Below are 20,973 nucleotides of genomic sequence, written 5' to 3'. Positions count from 1 at the left end.
TAGAACAAATCGTGTAGGATTCTCTAATTACTTGGGTATCTATTTTTCTTGACACAGAAGTGTGAGAGACTGCTGCTATACCTCTACTGTCATGAAATGAGTCTTGCTTTTCAAGATCCAGTTCCTCCCACAGTATGTACCTCACTTCTTTCCATTTTATGTTAGCAGCATAACTGGCACGTTTCTAATGGCATTTTTATGTCCCATCACGGTCCATTATAAGGTCAAGTTTCCCAGACATTGAGTGTATTAAGCATGTTTAATTTTATTAAAACTGTCTGAAGGGGAGTTAAAAGTTGAAGCACTGGGTTGGAAGGGGATTTGCTAGTAAAGTTCCCCAAGAACTGATTTTACTTAATACTTCAAAAATGGACACAAAAAGTAAGTTCTAACACTGTCTGCTGATTTCACAGTGCTGAGTGATATCACTAAAAAGGGGAATTGGGATATGTTTGGGTTTTTTAGAAATTACCTGATTTTGAGAATTAGAGTACTCCATAGTACTAATATGACATTGAATTTCTTATTATTAGCTTGAAATTTATTGGTTTAAACTGGTAAACAATACCTGAGTGCGTTAGAAGTCCAAGGATACACAGAAGAGTTACCAGCGTGATCAGATGAAAAGTACCTCTTTTATGTTCTTCAAGACAAGTCAATGGGAAAAGAATTCATCAATAAGTAATATGCACCTGTGCACCCTTTTTACTCCATTTGAATAAGAATTCTTCTTTTGAAGAATATTCCACAGAGTTTAATAATAAGAAAGGGCACAAGAGATTAATTGATTAATCATATGATGGTCATGTATTACTAAATTCAGGTATTATAGCATTTCTCTTAAAATGTGAATGTAGTTAGGAAAAAAGTATAAAAATATTATTTTTGGATTTCATATCTTATTTTCTAATTCTTTCCAAAGAAAGAATAAATCTTAATCCTACAACCACAGTTTGAGATGCCAAAATCATTGATATCTCTGAAATTTTCCACCATTTCCAAGGACATATTTCATGACCAAAATTCATTTTGAGCAACCCATGTACCGTCTCCGTTTGAGTGGGTTGCCAAAGTTATCATGTGGTGGTCCTGAGAGTGAAATTTAAGAGATGGCTCATTTGACTACATCCAAAAATAATGTCCAAATCATTTGCTCTATCATATGTAGTCAATGTAGGTGGGGTGGGTTTTTTTTATTTTAAAATAGGCATTGGGAGGAGTATTTTTTAGCTAGCAAAACTAGCATATGTCACTGTTATTCCAGAAACTGTCTGCATATATGTTAAAAGTACAATTCTAATGTCTTAGAATTGTACTTCGAAGATGAGACTAAGTTTTGCCCTCTCTCTCAGAGCTAAAGGTTTATAAAACAATAAGTAATGAAGATGACTGCATTTGGTAAAAAATTTTATTCTCCATTTAGGTTCCTGATTACTACAAAATAATCAAAAAGCCTATGGACTTGTCAACTATCAAGAAAAGACTTGAAGTGACCAATTCGTTCTACACAAAGCCGGAAGATTTTGTGGCTGATTTCAGACTGATTTTCCAAAACTGTGCTGAATTTAATGAGGTTAGAAAAGTAGATACTTTATCTGGTTTTGTAGGCTTAGTTGCTTGCAGGAAAACTAGTGGGGGTAGAACTTACAACACAAGAATTTATTGTATTAAACTTATTTTGAGGATGAGACTGCAGTGAAAACATAGATCACGCTTGAAACTACTGTGGTGTTAGGTGACTATGCAGTGTAGATCCTTCCACAGAAAGAAGGAGGATTGTGACAAACATGCTAGCTGAATGACAGGACAGCAGCTAAAGAATAGGACAATTGTTTATCATAGAGGCTAATGGTGGGCATTTGATTTAAAAATTGGTTTAATCCTCCTTTCCTCAAGTCTTAAATTCAGTGGGATTTTCATTCTGTACTCTCACCCTTACAATTTCTAGTTGCGTGTTGAGTGATTTTTATTATCCCTTACTGCACATAAGGGAACACATGCTGAAAAAGGGATGCAGGTACTGAGTGGACCACAAAATGAGAGAGAATTACACTGGGAATAAAGGCTTCTCTAAGTAGCCTCAATGGCGTTCTCATCCAGTCACCCTTGATAGCTGGGAATACTTCCTGCCATGGTGACCTCCGCTTCAGGAAACTGATCAGCCATAGTGGCTATGAATGACTTTAGGACTGCCTAGTCTTCCATGTTACAATCATCATCTATCCTAGTAGTATTTTCACTGTAATTGAAAAAGGTCTGCAAGCTAGAGAAATTCTGGCATTTCAAGCAGTCGTTCCAAAACACTTTAACACCCTGAAGGCATACCTATTATTTCACAGCATAACCCAACTCCCCCCCCCCCCCCCGTCAGGATTTAGGAGGTTTTAGAACCTCTTTATATAGCTTTCAGAACCCAGGCAGTATGGCTTTTGCAATTGATGAATTATCACAGAAGCCAGAGAAAAAAGTCATTGGGGGTGTTGGCCAAAAGTTCTACCCTTGCCCTCTGTTTTGCAGGCTTGTGCTCTTTGGGACTATGTGTTCCACAGGTGCCATTCTTACTGCTGATTGATTTTTTTTTTTTTGTAGTTTGTAAGAGCACCTAAAAGACCTAATGTGATCTAAGTATAAAGCTATTTCGTGGTGCATTGATGTTGTTAATTCACCCAACAGCCAGATTCAGAAGTGGCTGATGCCGGCATGAAACTTGAAGCGTACTTTGAAGAACTTCTGAAGAACCTTTATCCTGAGAGAAAGTTCCCTGTACAACCCAACTGCCAGAGTGAAAAAGATAATCCAGAACTTACTGATGACTCGGATGATGACTTTGTACAGCCCCGGAAAAAACGCCTCAAAGGAGAAGACCGTCAGTTGCTTAAATGAGCCGCATGTGTTACTACGGAACGTTTTTTAAAAACTAAGAATATTTATCACTGTTAATCGTGAAAAGGGGGAAAATCATGACTGCTTTGACTTGTAGGTTTGTGGATATTTACTACACTTTCTCCCCCTTGTCTGAAACACAAATCTAATGGAGACCAAGGCATGTGGAGAGCTTCTCTGAAGTTCCAAACTTTCATCGTACTTCTGGAGCAGCAGAGAAATTGCCATTTGTGTGGGGTGACAGCTGTTTAACTTTACTTTGAGGAAGAAAAGAAGTTTGTATAGAATTGAACTTTAAAACATTACATGGGTTCAACATGTGGCTTTTTGAGTTTGAAGAAAATGTGATCTCACCAGACTTTTAATTTTACCAAAGGCATGTGGCTGGCCATAATTTGATTTCTTTGTACTGTATTTAACAGAAGCCATGAAAACACACGGTGTAATATTATTGTCCTGCAATACTGACTGGTACAATGAAAGTGTAGTTGTCCCCAAAGAAGTTACTGGTAATTTTAAAATGTAAGGGAGAGTGTATTAAAAAAAACTAAAAAAAAACTTTAAAAAAAAAAAAGAATTTGTTTGAGAGTTTTTAATGGAAGAAGTAAAGGACAGTATAAGAATATTTAGGACTTTGTTTTGTGCCATTTTTCTCACCACCAGCAAGAAACAATGGTATCCCTGTGCTATTTTGTTTAACAGGTGTCTCAAGTTTGATGTACCTCTGTTTAATGGAGGCAAAGTCTCGAGGGGGAAAATGTTTGCTTGCAACTATTAGTCAGTCTTTGTGTATGTTTAGAGAGGGCAAAAAAGCATCCTTTCTGTCCACAAGGTTTTGTTGTTTTTCCAAATTTCTAAATATGTTGTCAGAATGCAACCAGCATCGTTACTCACTTGGAAGTACGCAAGTTTGAAGAGGTGGAGAAAAAAAGAAAGATAATGCTCTTCAACCCTTCATCTGTCCCTGTTAAAATCACCAGAAGGTGAGGACAAATTACCTTTTTTTGTTCTATTTTCCAGAAGCACTGACAACAATATCGATGGTTGTTCCTGCCTTCAGAGATTGCAGAGTTAGAGAAGTACCTGTCTATGGTTGCTCCAGCTATTGATTTAGACTCTTAATTTATATCTTCTTAAATGAAAACTGAGTTTTTGGGAGAGCAGGCAGTCTTTAGGGTTAATTGAGCTCTGATTTTGCCAGAATTTTGCAGATGGAATTGTGAAGACATCCGAGTGTACACAAACCTGCTTTTGACATGCTGTGTAGCACTGATGTGGTGCTGTGGATGGATCATTGAAGAGACTAGATACAAGTGCTGCTTGTGCCTCCCTGCTGTGTACATATGCACTCAGAAAAAGGCCCTTTTTTTGCCTCTCACCAGATGAGATACTACCCACCTGCCTTTGTTGTAGGGTGGCACTGCACACTTAAATGTAGTGGACACTTCAAAAGAACGCTCAGTTGTGTTTGCAGCAGGCCTTTGACATAGCTTTTGAAATGCCATGATCATGTGGTTGATTTTTAAGCTGGCCAGAGTAACCATTTATTTTCCCTTTTTCCTTCTTAGGGTTTTTTTTTGTGGGGTTTTTGTTTGTTTGGTTGGTTTGGTTTGGTTTTGGTTTTTGTGGAAAGTTTTTATTACCTGAAGAGAGTTGCTTGTAGCAGGAGTTTTACCATCCCAGAATACCAGAAAAAAAGGAAGAGAGGTGAAGGAGCAGAACAGGACGGTGAGAGAGACCATTCTAACAAATCGGGTGTGATCACTGCACACTACAGTAGCACAGACTTAAGAGGGCACTGCCATTGCAACATTTGAAGTCTTAAAGACCTAGCAATGCCTCAAAGTCCTAGATACCCTGTCACCAAGTTTAACAGCGCTTCCAGAGGAAGGTGCTGTGTGTTTCTCTGGACCGTCAGTTGCAAGCAGATTTATTAGGAGGCTTAGTGCATTTAGAGGTGAAGTTAGACAGCTTCACACTCAAGTTGTTCTCTCAGCGAAAGATACGGGGGAGAGGAGCGTAGGTGTACTCCTGCAGCCCAGTTACTTATCTGTCTGCTGTAAACTGTTCGAAGACATCTCTGTTTAAATAATCCACTGGAAAAATCTGACTCAATTTTCATTTTGTGGTCTTGAATGTCACCCTAAGAATCTTCAGAAATTGTCGCTGCAGTGAGGTTTGAGATGTTAAATTTAACTACTTTAATGCAGATGGTATATGCACAAATAGTTGAGGAATGCTATTTTGTTTTTGAAGGAAAGTACTATATTCTTTCAAGCTGCTATGGCAAAGACCGTGTCTACTTTGTGTATTTCCCCCCCCTTTGTCTCAATCCACCGAATGGTGGCTGGGGGTTTTTTGTTGTTGTTTTTGTGTGTGTGCATGTAATGTCACTACTAATAGCACTAGTAGTGAAGAGTCTTCATCTCATGTCATGGGACAGGTAGAAGGCATCTATTTATTCAGTCATAAGAAAGGGAACGTCCTTGAGAAATTTGCCATTTGTCTATACAAATCATAGCTCTTACACTGATCAGTTGCAATTTTTAATAATGGAAATGGTATGGAGCAGCATTCAACATCAAATGCAGCTCACAGGAAATGACAGATTCCAAAGGTTTATTTTTCTTTCCTACCCAATCCAACATCAAACACTTGCTTTCATTTTACTTGCTAAAAATGGGAAAGAAAAAAAAATACATAAAATTAATAAAATGCACACGAAAACCAACAGAAATGGATACAGGAGAAAATAATATGCCTTTGGATACGTCCAAAAGGTCTCTCCCCTGACAGGCAATCCCCATGACTGCTTTGAGAGTGGACTGATGCTGTCCTAATAAACTGAAACAAGAGTAGATATGCTTTCTAATTGTCGTCATCTAGATTTCACAAAAAGTTACTTACATATATTTTATTTAGTTGGTTCAATTAGACCTAGCTTTAAGGAGGACATCTATTGCCTGGAGCCTTAGGACTAAATATTGCCATGTTAAAAGAGCTTTTACATCATGCACTTAAACTCTTGCGTGGATTGGATGACTGTTCTGTCTGAGGCCCTCAGACAATACGTTCAACAGTCGTGATTCAGCAGTCCCTGAATGACTACGTACATGAATGTAATCTCTGAAATGACCACGAGATAAGAGTTAGCAAGTTGAATTTAAGATCTAATGGTGGCTTCTCTGAGTACACAACTAGTTCTGCAAATTTTTATTTTTCCATCGTTTTGACTTGTGCATGTAAAGGCCAGCAGCTGGAGCTTATAACTCTTATTTGTAGCAAGGAGGATAATAATGCTATTAAGTCCCCAGGAAAAGGGGGGATCCCATTGAGGAATCATTACACTCCCATTTATCTCAACCACTGTTAGCCAAAGTTAATCCAACTGTAGCTGAATCAAAGCTTTCCTTTTAGGTCTAAAGCAGTTTTAATGAAGTGTTTTGCTTAGTAATTATTGTAAATCCAAACATTTGAAGGCCTAAGTGGCTCTCTGGCCTCTGTGCATGGGGTTGAATTTCACCCACAAGGGAAGAATAAGTTGCTTTGCCCACTTCCTTTCTTAAACTTTGGTTATTTTTTTTCCCCAGACTTTTACAGAATATCATACAGGTATTTTAAATGGCATAAAAACATAAAAGCAAAAGACAAACATTTAAAGAAGCAGGCAATGTTTACGTTGCTTTTCTGAAAACCCTGAGGTTAACTGTCCCATGCACCTTGGGGAAACCTTAGATGTGACCCAATGAAGTTAAGTGTGTTAAGAGTGAGTGTGTGTGTGTGTGTAAATATATGTCATATGTGTTTGTACATAGTTTTTTTTTTTAAAGTCTGGTTCTGAAGCCCACATAAACCAGTTTGATCAAACATCTGTCTTTGTGCTAGGCTGCTAAAGAATGTGGATTATTTAGCCCATGGTCTTCTAGTTTATACAGGTAAGACTGCAGAATGACAGGCAGTGGGACGTGGGCATGCTGCATGCATGACGTGAAAATTTCCATGCTGGTATAGCTGAGTTGACTAGAATCATGAACCGCTCACCACCTCCTGTAATTAAACTAGCGCGACTTGTGCATGGGAGGCTGTCTGAATTTAAGCTTTCCCCCTTAATCTTTGTGCTTAGTGTTTTGGCTGATTGCTTTTTAGGAAACGCTAGCCACAAGGGCTTAGCCCCAAGCTTAGTTGGGGCTTTTGGCTTGAATTTGATGAAGAAATGGCTTTAGTAGTTTAAGGTATTACTTGCAGCTGCTGTCCTCTCTCCCTGCAGCACAGGCAGAACAGAATGTGTGCCTGTGAAGCAGCAACTTCAAGTCAGGACTGGAGATAGTAGCAAAGAGGGGCTTGCGCTAGCTGAAACTAACATGCTGGCATGAGGTAGCTGGGGCTAGGGCAGGCCTGGTTTGCTCACGAGAAATGAGCTTTAGGCAACTGGGGTGACGGTGCTTTAAGCTGCTGCAACAGCACGTTCCTGTGCTTGCCTGTCAGGCCTTATTCTGGCTTATGAACCCTCAGGAGAGTTTGGTTTGGATTCTGGCTGAATCATAATCTACTAAGTTTCTAAACAGCATGTAGATACACGGGAGCTCCTGGAGCGGTAATACAAACCTGCAGTGCGACGCCCTTGGTCTCGATGGGCAGTGTGAACGCAGAGATTGCACACACGACGCACATGGATGAGAAAAGACACAGGGTCCCGACGAAAGAAGCACTCATCAGAACCTGCAGGTAAATGAACAGTTCAAACATCAGCTCAGTGGGGGGGGGTTGCAGGGGGAGGGGGGGGCTGGCGGTTAATTAGTAATTAAAGAGTGGACAAAGGGTCACAAACACCCGAGAGACTTGACAATAGAAAAACAATCTCTTGTGAATCTAAGAGCTTTCAGAAAGGAACAAATACTAGCAAGCTAAGCTCTGGGAAGAGATTTTTGCAGATCTGCATCTGGCAAAGACCACAAAGTACTCTGTATAAGCATCAGATAAAGAACTAATGAATTGGGGGGGGAATTGAATACTTCTTTTTTTGTGTGTGTGAACTTTAGGGGCATCTCTCTGTATATTTGATAGCAATGATTGGCACAATGTTTACCAACATTATCAAGCGTGTTCTTACTTGTGATATAAATGGGGCCACCATAGCTCCTACACGACACAATGACCCGCTTGTTCCCATCCCCAGGGCTCGCATTGTGGTGGGATAAACCTAAAACAGGCCAGAAAGAAATCGGATTAGTGCAACAAAGATCTGTGATATGTGTCCTTATTTTTCCTTTTTTTTTTTTTTTTTAAAGAAAAAATTAAAAGACCCATTACGTTATCGAGGGCAGCTAGTGGGATAAGATATGAAAAGAAATAAAGGCTCCTTTGCGTTTCTTTTGTGCCATTACAAATCTGCCATTTTTTTTGCCCCAAGTAAGGTTTTAGGGCAAGTCAATCAAAGCTGGAAACGATTCCCCTGTTGTTTGCTTACCACCACTACCACCACCTTTCTCCCAGCTGTGCTGGGCAGCTCACATCAAAGTCCCAGAGGATAGGCTGGGTGCTAAAGGAAGAATTCAATTTATATTGCCAGGCCCTGTATCTGGAAAGCAGGAAGAAAGGATATTGCCTTCAAGACTGCCTATTTATTTGTATCAACAGCACTTTTGTTTAGAAGGAGGAAAAAGAAAAATGGATCCCAGTAAGAAACCTCCAGGCTTAGAAGAATGCACTTCGTGTACTTTCTTTTTCACATCTCCCAAATACCTGTGCAAATACAACACTTAAGCATGTATTTTGCTTAATTTTCATTAAGTCCTGTTAATATCAATAGATTTTAGCAAGTACACACATGGAAGCCTTTGATTAAATACTTTACTGGGCCAAGCCAATGGAGGTAAGATAGTTCAAGATGAGTCCAGGCATGTGGCTGGAAAAGGGCATTTCCAAGTTTGGTTTTGATCATTGATTAAATTGTGAGTAGTATTGGTTTATGATATAGCCGTTGCAGCAGTGGTCTTTACATCAACAGCATCCAATTCAGGACTATTAAAATGTTGGTATTTATTCAAGCCTGGTGCATGCTTAAACGATATAGTGTACTATTAAAAGAAGTATCAGGCCAACATAGGGAGCTATTTCTGTTTGCTTTTTATCACTTTACTCAATCAGCAAGGTGATACATTTAACTCCACACAATTGTTTAAAACAGAACAACAAAAAACCCCAACAATGCACACTTAACCCACAGAACTCATGACTCCAAAGTTGTATGAAGGACAAGCTCTCTGAAGGATTAAAACCGTTTGCAGACAGAACACAGCAATTTCCAGTAAGTGAAAAAAATCGTATATATACTACCTCATACTACTATCCGTAGTAGTATGACTGACTACTATCAGTCCCTTAAGTGCTGGAAAAGGTTCTTTTCAGCAATAGCCTGTTTTCTAACTTTGCAGGGGTTGGGGAGGGGAAAGATTGTGGGTTTTGGAAGATGGTGGTACACAACATCCTCAGAAATAACGTTTTGTAGACAGGTGGCTCAGTAGGGCATTCCTCTTCCACCTGCTCTTGTCATCTCCAACTAGTTTTCCGATTCCTTCTCTGATCTTGCATATGAAAACAGCGTGGGCAGGAAGCCAGAGATACTTAGTTCAAGGAAGGTGACTAACTAGTCAATAAATACGGCAGCTTTCCTGGGTATAGGCAAATGGTCTTTCATGCCCCAGAGCAGTTTAACGTACTTTCAGGAGGACCCACCTCTGCTGTGTAAATGTAGATGGTGTTGAAGTTTGCTGAAACCAAGGCACGCAACATGAAGAGAAACCCAGTCATGCCTGCGCTAGAGAGAAAGCCGTGTGGAGCAAAGAGTTAGTATCACTGAACAGTGATCAGCAGACATGCAACCTAATATATGCACTGTGCTAAAGTTTTTACCAGCTTAATGTAAGGGAAAGCATAAGGAAGAGTTGATTGCTGACAAGTATAATCTTTCTTTAGTCCATTGGCAAGGCATGTTTGACAACGGGCTATTGCACGTTAGGTTTCCTTTAGGCCACTGTTAGGGGCTGGAGGGAATGACCTGAACAGGACCACAGTGGCTCAGCTGGTGCCGTCAGCATTATGGCCAAGCCTGACTTCCAGCCTAGCTCTCGCTTTCGGTTCCCGTATAAAACTGTTGCAAGCAAATACGGTCAGGCTCAGTTTCAGGGAAAACTGAAAATCATAATAGCAGTACAGAGGCCAATGCCTTACTGAATGACTGTAAGCTTCCTGTTAGGGGTTTATTTAGCTTAACGACTATTTGCAGCCTCCCACTCCAGCTCCCAAGTATTTCAGCCAGCCTCCAGGGGCCAGTGGCCCACGGGACAGGCAGCAGGGGTGTACACTGCTGGCGAGCAGCCGTCTACCAGCCAGTTTACAGGAAACTTCGGCTTGAAGCCATCCTGATTTTCAATAACCTTTAAGCTCTGCCAGCTTGAGAGAGGTCTTTCTTACACATCCTCACGAATCAACCTGATAATTACAGCATTCATGGCATCCTTCCCTTGATGCCTTGAGCTCCCCTTGAAGTGCCCGACTCTACAAGTTAGAGGAGACATATGTAGCATTGCCAAAAATGAAAGAAGGGGGGGAGGGGGGGAAGAGACTGAAAGAAAAGCGTGACTTCTTTCTGGTGGATGTTCTTCACATCATTTTTAATTTTCCAGACTGCACTAGAAAGCAGCTAGTTGTATGCTTAGGGGAAGCCATGTGGGCTCAGTAATACAAGTGAGTTGCTCTGCACACCCCTGCACCACAGCATCTGCTGCCGCAGCTTTACCAAGAAGTGCAGAGAACCAGAGGGGTTTTTCAGGTGTACAAGAATTACTGGGCTGACTGACTGATGACCTGAGAATACCACAGGTACTGCTCTCTGCCCACAGCATTGCACCGCCACCCCCCAACAACACCCGCGTGCTGAGCGAGACTACCTCGAGGTGCAGATATTAAGGAGAAGAAAGAATAGCGCCGTACATCCCATGGTGATACACAGGCTCAGGCGTCTTCCGAGGAAATTGATGCCGAGAATGTTCAAAGGATTTACTGGAGATAAAAAGCAAAACCGTAAAATGTTAGATGACCTAACTGCAATGAGTGCCTGTCTTGATAGACCTTACACAGTGTGCCTCAAAAATACTTCTCTGCATCCCCAGTGCCTACCAAATGCTCTACAAAATGCACAAACCCTATAATTCCCTTCCTGTACCCAAACCCTGTAGTTTTCCCCCATGCCCCTTTTCTGTTTGTTTGTCCTTCCTCTCAGAGGATGGAGCCTGTCCTCTGAAATTGCCCTGCTGTACTACCAGTGCTGGTCCTGAGCCATGAGTAGCCCAGGCAAGGAAGGCACCTGCCGGGTGAACACCGCTGGCCTGGGTGGTTTTGCTCCCTCTGGCCACGGCCCAACCAAACACGGGGGCCCAGAGTGTGCCCCCGTTGAGCCCCCCCCCCTGAGCCAGGAGCCAAGCAGGCACCCGAGTGCATCACTGGACTGGTCCCAGCCCGGCTGCACCTGCAGGCTCCAACACCCCGTCGCTTGGTAGCTCAGTTTCTACATGAACCAGGGAAAACGTTCGCCTCCCAGGAGTGTTGCAATACTAGACCCACACACAGTGCCAAGTGGCGGCCTTTGGGCTGCCCTGCCATACCCCAGCGCTTCCTGGCAGGCTGCCCCAGGAAGCATTTTGGTTTGCTGCGGATTCCCTGGGCACTTGGCTGTCCTTTACTGTAGCGCTCAGCACAGGACCTGCTCCTGAGGCCACCATCTCTTTGAAAGTAGGGCACTTCTGTGGTGCATTCAGTTACATTAATGTGACTATTTGCAATCCTTGCTTATTTATGACTTTCCAAAAACTACGTCTGGGAATTTGGGAAGCCAGGCTTGGTTCTGGTAATTTCCCCTGGAATCTAACCAAGCCTGTCAGTACATACTAACTGTAAAGGAGGTCTTTGGCTCTGCTGTTGGAAGGACCTGTGCTGAAGTTGACTTATTCACCCGGGAAGCGATGCCCTCCCTTGCCCCTTGCCACCAGCTCATGGCCTGTCCCCCAGACCTTCATTTGAAGAGCCTGTGCCTGGCACTTGCCAGCGATGCTGAGGACATTTCGACCTCTGGCACGTCACTAAATGCATGCAAAGCTAAAAGCTTTGCAGCGAATATTGGCTGGCTGTAAAAAGGGAATGGCAGGGAGGGGAGGGGAGGGGAGAAGAGATTACGTGCAATCTCTCCGACTGTGCTGATGATCATGGTCTGGTAGGCAGCAGGCCCAAACAAGTGGCAGTGGCACGGGCTGCGGCTCTCCTCAGAGTCGTCACCAGGGTCCTGCACTGGTGGTGCAGCAGAGCCACAGACGAGGTCCCGCTGGAGTAACTCAGCACTGGCCAAGATGACACCGTAATAAGCGAAAGCTATGCCAAGCCTGTGGGGGGAAACACTGCAATGAGCGGCAGCAACGACGGGAAAGGTGAGGAAACTGAAATGCAGCAGGTTTTGGGTGCCCTGGGACCCCCGCTATGCACACCAGCTCTGCGTGATGGACCCCCTTAGCCTGAGCCTAGCAGTGACTCGTGCACCCACCAGGTCACTGGTCACCCCACCCACGGCACACCACTACCACCTATGTCCATGCACCTCGCTTCCTCAGAGGACCCCACCCCAGCTCATAGCTCATCTGTTTTTGCTTGCCCCTTAGTGCTGTTTCTTGCTCTGCAGCAGGTGACCTGCTGTGGCCATGCTGGGGAGAGCGTGTCCCTTCAGTCCCTTTCCTCACACGGGGCTGTAACTGGAGACATTTCCAAACCATCCCTTCCCAGGGCACCAGGGAGTCTCAGCATCAGGCCCCGATGCTTACAGCTCACATGAAGCAACCGTCAAGGTTTTTTTTTAGTCCTGGGACTGCTCAGGGATTGTCGAAAGGGGTTTTCATTAACTGGCTGGAGAGGCTCACATCGCACCCTGGCTGGCTGTCAAGAACACAGCATTGGTGATGGCAGCCTGGCTGTGTCATTATCAAGTAATTCAGCATAGGCATAATCATAAGCAGGCCAAGAAGTAATTTTCACTTTTTTATCTCCCCTGGCAGTTTCAGAAATGAGCAGCAGAATCTGGGCTAGGAAACGAGCTGCCTGGAGAGGCGGGGGATGCTCAGGGCACGGGGAGCAGGAATGCAAACCTGAGAACAGGCCAGTGACTCCTGGGGAGACTAGGAAAGAAAGGAGGATTGAAAAACAAAAAATTATTTTATAACACTCGCACAAGTTGAGGGGGGAAAAAAAAACATTAAAAATTCAAGGCCTGACTTATCAACCTTTTGGGTCAATGAGTTCCCACAGACCCATTATTTATATATTTCCATTCCAGACAGCAAAGTCAATGAAACATATATTACCCTTGCATACAGCTACCAGGAACATTGCATATGAAACCCGTCTCTCTTCAATCTTAATTTTCCCCGGCCAGTGGCACTGGTAACAGTTAATGAGTTTCTTTAGAGCCCTATTTCACTGATGTCATTGGCTGGCCTGCAAAGCTGGTGCATTTCTCCTCCTCTTGGGAAGAGCAAGTTTACACCAAGAAGGGAAGTGGAGCCATGGGCACATTGCTGGTGCACGCTGCAGGCAGGCGTGGGCTCCCTCCTGTGGCTCTCGTCTGGCTCCCACCCCACCTCCCCTGAGCCGTCCTGTCATGAGGAAGGACTCATGGCGCCCTGCACCATCCTGGATGTCCGGCCTTCTTCTGCCTATGTTAACACCGACTAACACAGGGTGTCTGAGGCATGGTCTGAGATCAGGACATGCCTATGGTGACCCGTGCCAGCAGAGTCAACAGGAGACTTCTGCTCCCTGCACATGTGCAACTGAGAGAATGAGCTGACAAGCAAGAAGAAAAAAAAAAAAAAAGACAGACAACTTTTTTTACCATATGATCCATATCTGCAAAGTGGTTCTGAGGTATTTGGGGTGGATGAGGTCCTTGAATCTTCCTCTCCTTCCCTGCAAATCGTTTGATAGAAATAGAAGGTTTTTAAAAAGCATCTTTTATACAGGGGTGAGTGTTCTGCAGCAGCAGCTGGCACCCCAGGCCCCCCTGCCCTCGCCCCAGGCTGCCGATGGCACAACACTGACAGATGGTGCAACACGGCACCCCATCAGCCCTCCGGAGAGGAAAGCCCCTCTTCCCAAAGGATGCCCACAGGATGACACGCTGCAAAGGATGGAGGGGAGGAGAAGAGAACACCCTGAGCACTCCCAGCCCCCACAGGACCCCCCCCAGCTCCTGGCAGTCTGGCCCCAGCATGACCGTCACGGTGCCTGAGGGGGGCCTGTTTGCTTCTGGGGGCCCGCACTGCCGGGGCTGCTGGCAGCTCCTGTTGCCCCACGTGCTGGGAGAGGGGCCCAGCATCCGCTGCTCTGCATGTGGAGCAAGTTTGTGTCCATGTGCATCTTGCCGGGAGGCCTGAAATGCCAGTGACCAGAGAGACAAGCAGGCACTGGGGGGCCCTGCCTGCCCTGCTGCTCCCCAAGAGCCGGCAGCTGCCCCAGCATCCCACCACTGAGGGGAGATGAGGTCACAGGGATGGTTTGGGTTGCTTTTATTTTTATTTTCCTCATCATTGGTTAAGCCTGAGAGGGTGCACAACTAACAAAAACCCTTCCCACAGCCAATGTGGGTCCATTACATAAATTCAGTTAAACTACAGGGAAGCTTTAATCCTAATTAATTCCAATACAATAGCACCATCTTGCATGAATTGCTAAGGACAATGCCTGGTGCCTGTGGGATTGAATAAGCAGCAAAGAGGGCCAGGAAAGGGACTTAAAAGAGCTGGATAATAATTTTGAGGCCCTGGACAACAGTTTTGTCCAATCTTCCTCTCTTGGGAGGGGGTCAAAGGAGCCACCTGAATAAGTCCTCCCACCCTGCATTCAGCAGGGCCCGGACTGGGGATAAGGGGGAGCAGCCGGGGGGGGGGGGGGGCCTGGCCCCCCTGCAACACCCACACATGCTTTTGGGCATTTCGGTCTAGTAGTGATCAACTCCTGAGCTGCTCACAGGTGCAAATGGCAGTAGCTCTGAAATGGCCTCTCCTGCTTTGACCCTCTTCTGCTGGTCCGTGGCTCCACACTCAGGGACCTGGGGTGCTGGGACCCAGCGGACAAGCCTGGCCAGGGGCTGGGAGAAGCCTCTGGGAGTGGTGGGTTGACCTCATGGCAGGGACCCTTGCAGCCTGACCGGCCACAGCCCTGAAAGGGACCCCGAGGGGCAGGTCTCACGGCACAGGGGACACCCCTGGGGGATGGATGGGCAATAAGGAAGAGCACACTTTGCCGGGAGCCCTTTTTGTGGTAAAGGAAGCAAATCTTTTCTCAGCATGATATTTTTCTGAGCAAACACAAAGAATGTGAAAAAAAGCAGAAAACTCCATTTAATTTTGAGGGCCAAGATTACTGTCTCTCCAAAAGAAAAATGACATCATCATCATCACATTCAATAGTTGTTTGGAAAGAAACCAGGTGAGGAGGGGGAGAGAGGCAGAGTGAGACATGCTTGGTGGTCCCGCTCCCTCCCTGAACCCCAGATGCCGGCAGCCCTGCCCGGGACAGAGGGGCCGGGCAGCGCCGCGGGCTCGGCTTACCTTGGCAGGCTCCTTCAGCACCCCCTCGGGCATCGCTGCCCCATTCATCTTGGCTATCATCCGCAGCGTGGCCAGGGCAGCTGCCACATTTCCCATGGACACGCTGTACCGCGCCGACTCCGGGATGAACTGAAAGTGGAGCTGCGTCAGAAAGCCTTTCTGCACCTCTCCGTCCACACAGCCCTACTCACAGCTTCCCGTCGTGCCCAGGAGCCCGGCCAGGTTAGCACGGGGCGCCGCCTGAGCTGGAGCAGCCTTTTGCCTGCCCTCCTCCCCAGCCATGCCCTGGGGCACCCCTGTGTGCCCCACCTCCCCGTACCCCATGTTGGGGGGCTCACCCTGCCCAACAAACCCATTTCTTGGTCCAGCTCCCAGGGATCTGCTACTGAGCCGTCTGCGGCAAGCACTCGTGAGAGGTGGAAGCCAAAGACACAGGTTTAACAAAACCAACCCTTAATTAATTGAAATTCTAAAACGGGATGAGGCACATGTCACTTACTTAAGCAAAAGTCTAGGAAAACTCAACAAGGCCATTAAAAAACCAGGAAAACATGGATGAAATTTAGGAACAAACTCACTCACCACTAGCATTTGCCATGTTCACCCACACGTGGTGGTCTTTCCAAAATAAAATAGCTTTTTATTGAATGATGGCCCTATTAAATTATAAACAATTACATCTGTATCACTGAATTATGAATGAAAGACTTCTTTCTTAAAGGTATGTATGCTGACTGTGTCTTTTTCTCTTCTGCACTAAAAACTTTTGCTACCTGTTTTTTTATGGCAAAAATAATCAGGGAAACCAAACATCAAAGTTATATGTGTGGACGTTCACAGCGACCTTGCATTTGACTGCCCAGGTAACACCCCAGATGGACTCGTGCATTTGTTCAGCTGCAGGAGGGGCTTTCTGCACGGCTTGCACCAGCCAGAGCTTAGCACTGCAGTGCCCACGAGCACTGTAAGTAGGGATTTTCCACATCACTCCCCACAAATAAGATGGTCCTCATGTCCAAGGCTGATATTTCTGAAGCATGAGTAAACCTGGGGAAGCCGCGGTTGACCCTGACACCTGTTTGCTCTGCGAACAATTTACTGAGGCTTCTTTCCTCAGCCCTAGCAAATGTAAAGACTGAAGAGGGTGTGCTGTGGCCAACACTAGACTGAAGATATTACTAGTGATTTTTTGTATACCCTGCCTAGCTTGTCTTCCTCTCGATGTCTGGCCCATCACCATGGTCCCTGGGTACCGCTGGCAGCCTGGACATTGGAGCCTGCAGTGCTGGAGGGCTACAGCAGGGCAGCAAAGCCGGAGGCTTTGCAAAGCAAAGCCAAGGCATCTCCCGCAGGATGAGGTCTCCCCACCAGCTGGTCTGCAGCCCCCCCGGGCCATCAGGACCTTCCCAAGCCCGCCAGGTGAGAAGGCTGCAGTGGTAAAAGGAGGACACAAGGACAGTCCCAGGCTTGTGGGGGGTGGAGGACAATGCCTCTTGGTGCCGGGGGAGATGCCAGGGCGGTGGCGGGGCGGTGGGGAGAGGAGCTCTTCCTACCTTGAACACCAGGATGAGGAGGATGCTGGGGATTGAGGCGATTCTGATCAGCCACCGCCAGCCAATGGTTGGGTTCACCACCGATGCCAGGCCAATGATTAACAAGGATCCTGCCAACCAAAACACCTTTCCAAGGGAAAGGAAAAGGTTAAAACATGAACACATGGCAACGATTTGTTTATTTTCTTCCATTCTGGTCTGGTTCCGTGGATAGGTGGAGATCTGTGCTGGGGAGCGCTGCGGTTCAAACCGAGCCATCCCACAGCTGTCTGAGACGTTGAGCTTGGGTTGAAGGAAAGAGGGAAAGAAATACAAGGATTTGGGAAGAGATGGCTGAAGATAGTCTTAATTAGCTCCAGATGAAAACAGATAACTTGCTGTGGCTACCATTGTACTTAAAGCCACTTCTTTTGTCTTTCCAGTCACTTCTTTGCTAATGCTCATGCCCATGAATTTTCCTCTTGTATGAATGTCTGCAGGGAAGCAGCAGATTTACGAGCACCGAAGACAAAAACGGGCCAGATTTCCACTGCTGGAAGTTGGTGGGTCTCCAGTAGACTCAATGCCAAATTATACCAATGGAAAATCTGGCCCCCCAATCTGCACGTACATTCCTCCCCGCAGTTCACTTGTTGCCATTAGGAGATGCATCCCTTTCCAGGGGACCCCCCAAGGGAGCTCAGCCAACACTAAGCACAAACAAATACATAAAAGCCGCAGCAAGTTCATGAGCAATCTGTGGGCAGAAATAACAAATTTCTGGGGAGAAATACAAGATTGTTCTTTTTTATAAATTTTTGTGTTGCTCATGACACTTTGGTAATGAAGCCCTGGGATCAAACAGGCAGTAATGAAAAGCAAATTATCCCTGCCACCAAGACCATATACAAACACTTTTGGTTCAACAGTCAGATGAATTTGTGTGCTTGATGAGGCTTCTGCAGATCATTTGCACATGCAGCAAGTGCCCACTGCAGAAATCTGGAGTAAGCAACAACCCCAGTCACGCTTGCTGTGGTCTTTGCCCAGCAAGTGGTCACAACCCTCCCAGCACGTCTCAGGCTGAATTTGGGGCGATCTATGCTAGCCCTATCCGGTGCAAAGCCCCATGCTGTCCCTGAGCAGGGACAGGGAGAGGCACAGATTAGGACATCATTTGGAATCACCTCATTAATCACTTGTTATTAAACAAGTCCGAAGAGAGGAGAGGATGAGCCCAGGCCCGGAGGGGGCCGGTGGTGCCGCTAGCCCCAGGGCTTGCCGGAAAGCCCATCGGCACTGGCCCCATAAGTGCAGGTAGCACCGTTATTGATAGGGCAACCGAGAGGCTGGGTGTCAGCCATCACTCAAAGTCCCCATGCAATGTTTGGATCATCCGATTATTTGAGAAGAAATTGCCTCTCTTCTGCAGGCAGCTGCCTGTGTACATCTTTAATAAAGCAGATGCCACGCTCCGGGGCGCAGGAGGCAGCAAGCACTTGCTCGGACCAAGACACGTGCGAATAGTCTGGGAGAAAGGCTGACATGCTGGCGACCCGGCTTCCAAACAGCAGCAGGACAAATCTCCCAGGGCTCGGGGCTAGAAGAAACAGTAATGTGCTCACTCTTACCTGAGATAAGGGCAACATGTATCCCCGGTATTTGGTGGGCAAAAATTCCGTTTTTATGATAAGCCTAGCAAAAAGGGAAAAAAAATGCAGAAATACAGCAACAATGAGAATTTCTATACTAATCAACCAGCGGTTCAGCTCAGCTCAGTTAGTGCTGGATGTTGCTGCCCGTAGGCAGAGTGACCATCCCTCTTCTACCACTGAGCACCCAGAGAGGGGGCCCATGCTCAGTATGCCTCTCACTTGGGCGGACACCAAATTACACGCAAGGGAGATGCATGGCATGAATCCTCTCCAGGCCAGGGCTGCAGGATACAGGCAGGTGTTCCTGTGCACCGGGAAACTTACGGGAAGGTCCTGTGGGGCAACTGACATGTCAGCACAGGCGCAGAGGACATTTGTAGGAGTGGACAATTTTTAGTGAATAATTTTCTTCATTAAATAAAGAAAACAGTCCATTGCGCTTTTCAGCAAATGGTTGGATAGTCCTTGGGGGAGGGCCTGGCACTGGCATCTCTCAAGCTCACAGGTGTGAATTGTGCTTCCTTGGCTGAAAAGAGAGAGGGAGGGAGAGGCCCACATTGACTCCTTCTATCTTAGCTATTGAAGTGTTTTATAAAATGTACAATTTCCCTCCATCCTCATCAGGCTCATTAGCAGCCTTCGTGGCCAGGGAACGGGGCGCTCCTGCGAAGGAGGCATCCCCGGGAGCTCGGCGGATGCACGACCTGGGCGCATGGTGCCTTCTCCTCCCAACACCACCTGTCTCCCTCCCATCCTTTGCTTCAGCAAAGGGATCTCGGGTCAGCGTGACCAGCTTTGGGCTTTCCTGCGTGGGCAGCATAGAGGTTCAAGGAACCATGGAAGATGCTGAAATGAAAAATGCATTTGTTTCCCTGAGAGAGTCGAAAGAAATAATTTATTTTGCCAGGCTCCTAGTGAAGTGGTTGTTAATATTGTGAATTTCTCCTCTCCCCCTCCATGTCCCCCTTTCCACCCCAACAGGGCAAAAAGTTTCATTTACGTGGGAACGTTTTACATCAGTTCAAGAAGAATTTGCTACTTAAGCAGAATTGTTCTGACTTTTTTATGAGGAAGCAGCCTTTGCTCATCTGTTACCTGTCTAATTGTTTTTATAATATATGTGCTTAATAATCCCTCTGTCACTGGCTTAACGTAAACCAGCTGCCCCCTCTATTCTTGGGCTCTGAAGTCCTTGGGAACTGCAATTTAGGTCGATCGACCAGGATTCAGTGAAATTACAGAACAGCACTTTTTGTTTTAAGGTGATGTGGGAATTTGCTCCCCTTTCCACTTCCAGCCCCTGTGGAGGCCCCTTCCCCGCCATCTCCTCCAGATCGCAGCGCAGCCATGGCTTGTCAGGCTCAATGCAAGGGAACCGGGTGTTCCGCCAGGGTCAGCTGAAATGAGCTGAAGGGCCTTTCTTGCTGTAAACCCAGGAACTCAGCCCCTCCAGGTCCCGGGGGTGCCTCTGCTAACCTCTCCATGAAGGCTGGCTTGCCACTGCCCATGCCATGATGCACGAGGCATGGCCTTACCCTTGTGCGTGGCCGGACACGCCACCTCCTACCATGGCCCGCAGGAACACGAACCAGATGTAGGATGGGGCAAATGAGGTCAGCAGGGAGAAATAGGCTGCCCAGAGGAATGAGAGCAACAGAATCTGCAAAAGGGGCAAAATTAGGGTCATCAAACCATGAGCTCAGCCAGGTGCACGGCTCCTGAAGGGCTTGGGAAAAGGACGGGCAGTCCCTGGTGCTCACTCACCTTCCAGCGACCATACCTGTCAGCCAGGAACCCGAGCACTATGCTGAAGATCATGTAGCCAAAAAACACCATCTAAGGGGAATTGAAACACAGCTGTGGAGGGTCCACTCCCAGCAGCACCAGGCAGCTCTGCTCTTTAAACTGTGGGTGAGTTGAATGCTTTCCAAGCAGCAGGATGAACTGCAGTGCCCAGAGCCATGAGCGAGGTGGCTTTCAGTGGTTGACTTCCTCCATGTAGGTACTCACTCCTTCCACCCTCAAAGCTGAGGGTTGGATGGCAAGGATTTCAAAATAACAATATGGAAGTAGGGGCTTGTTTTGGCATTACAGCTCTGGGTGCAAACGTGTGCTTACATCAGCTCGCTTTCTGGTTTTCTACAGTTGTGGTACTGTTCTTGTCCCTGAGAGGAGGCCCTAAGAATTTATTTAGTCCACTGGGAAATGTACTTTACAAAGCCCGTGGTGGTGGCCTGGACAATGTCCATGTAG

The 20,973-nt window shown here is 46.1% G+C and overlaps 2 protein-coding genes across 2 annotated transcripts in view; one reads left to right on the top strand and one right to left on the bottom strand.

Annotated features, from left to right (window-relative positions):
* Positions 1–3,571, top strand: part of TRIM24 (tripartite motif containing 24) — a 61,456-nt gene extending 57,885 nt beyond the window's left edge. Inside the window, exons 17-19 of the mRNA XM_076339946.1 lie at positions 58–132; positions 1,424–1,573; positions 2,674–3,571. Coding sequence (XP_076196061.1) covers positions 58–132; positions 1,424–1,573; positions 2,674–2,883 — 435 coding nt within the window. The 3' untranslated portion in view covers positions 2,884–3,571. The remainder of the gene's footprint in view (positions 1–57; positions 133–1,423; positions 1,574–2,673) is intronic.
* Positions 3,572–7,102: 3,531 nt separating this feature from the next.
* Positions 7,103–20,556, bottom strand: SVOPL (SVOP like). The gene is made up of 12 exons (XM_076328594.1): positions 20,485–20,556; positions 20,256–20,380; positions 18,697–18,760; positions 17,087–17,212; positions 15,534–15,662; positions 13,817–13,890; positions 12,115–12,317; positions 10,833–10,944; positions 9,619–9,700; positions 7,994–8,083; positions 7,489–7,602; positions 7,103–7,144 (listed from the first exon to the last, which is right to left on the bottom strand). The coding sequence occupies exons 1-12, from the start codon at positions 20,554–20,556 to the stop codon at positions 7,103–7,105; spliced, it is 1,233 nt and encodes a 410-aa protein (XP_076184709.1).
* Between the last annotated feature and the right edge of the window lie 417 nt (positions 20,557–20,973).

Source organism: Aptenodytes patagonicus, chromosome 1 (genome assembly GCF_965638725.1).
Source record: "Aptenodytes patagonicus chromosome 1, bAptPat1.pri.cur, whole genome shotgun sequence".
Taxonomy (NCBI): domain Eukaryota; kingdom Metazoa; phylum Chordata; class Aves; order Sphenisciformes; family Spheniscidae; genus Aptenodytes; species Aptenodytes patagonicus.
This window is presented reverse-complemented; position numbering and strand designations above follow the sequence as displayed.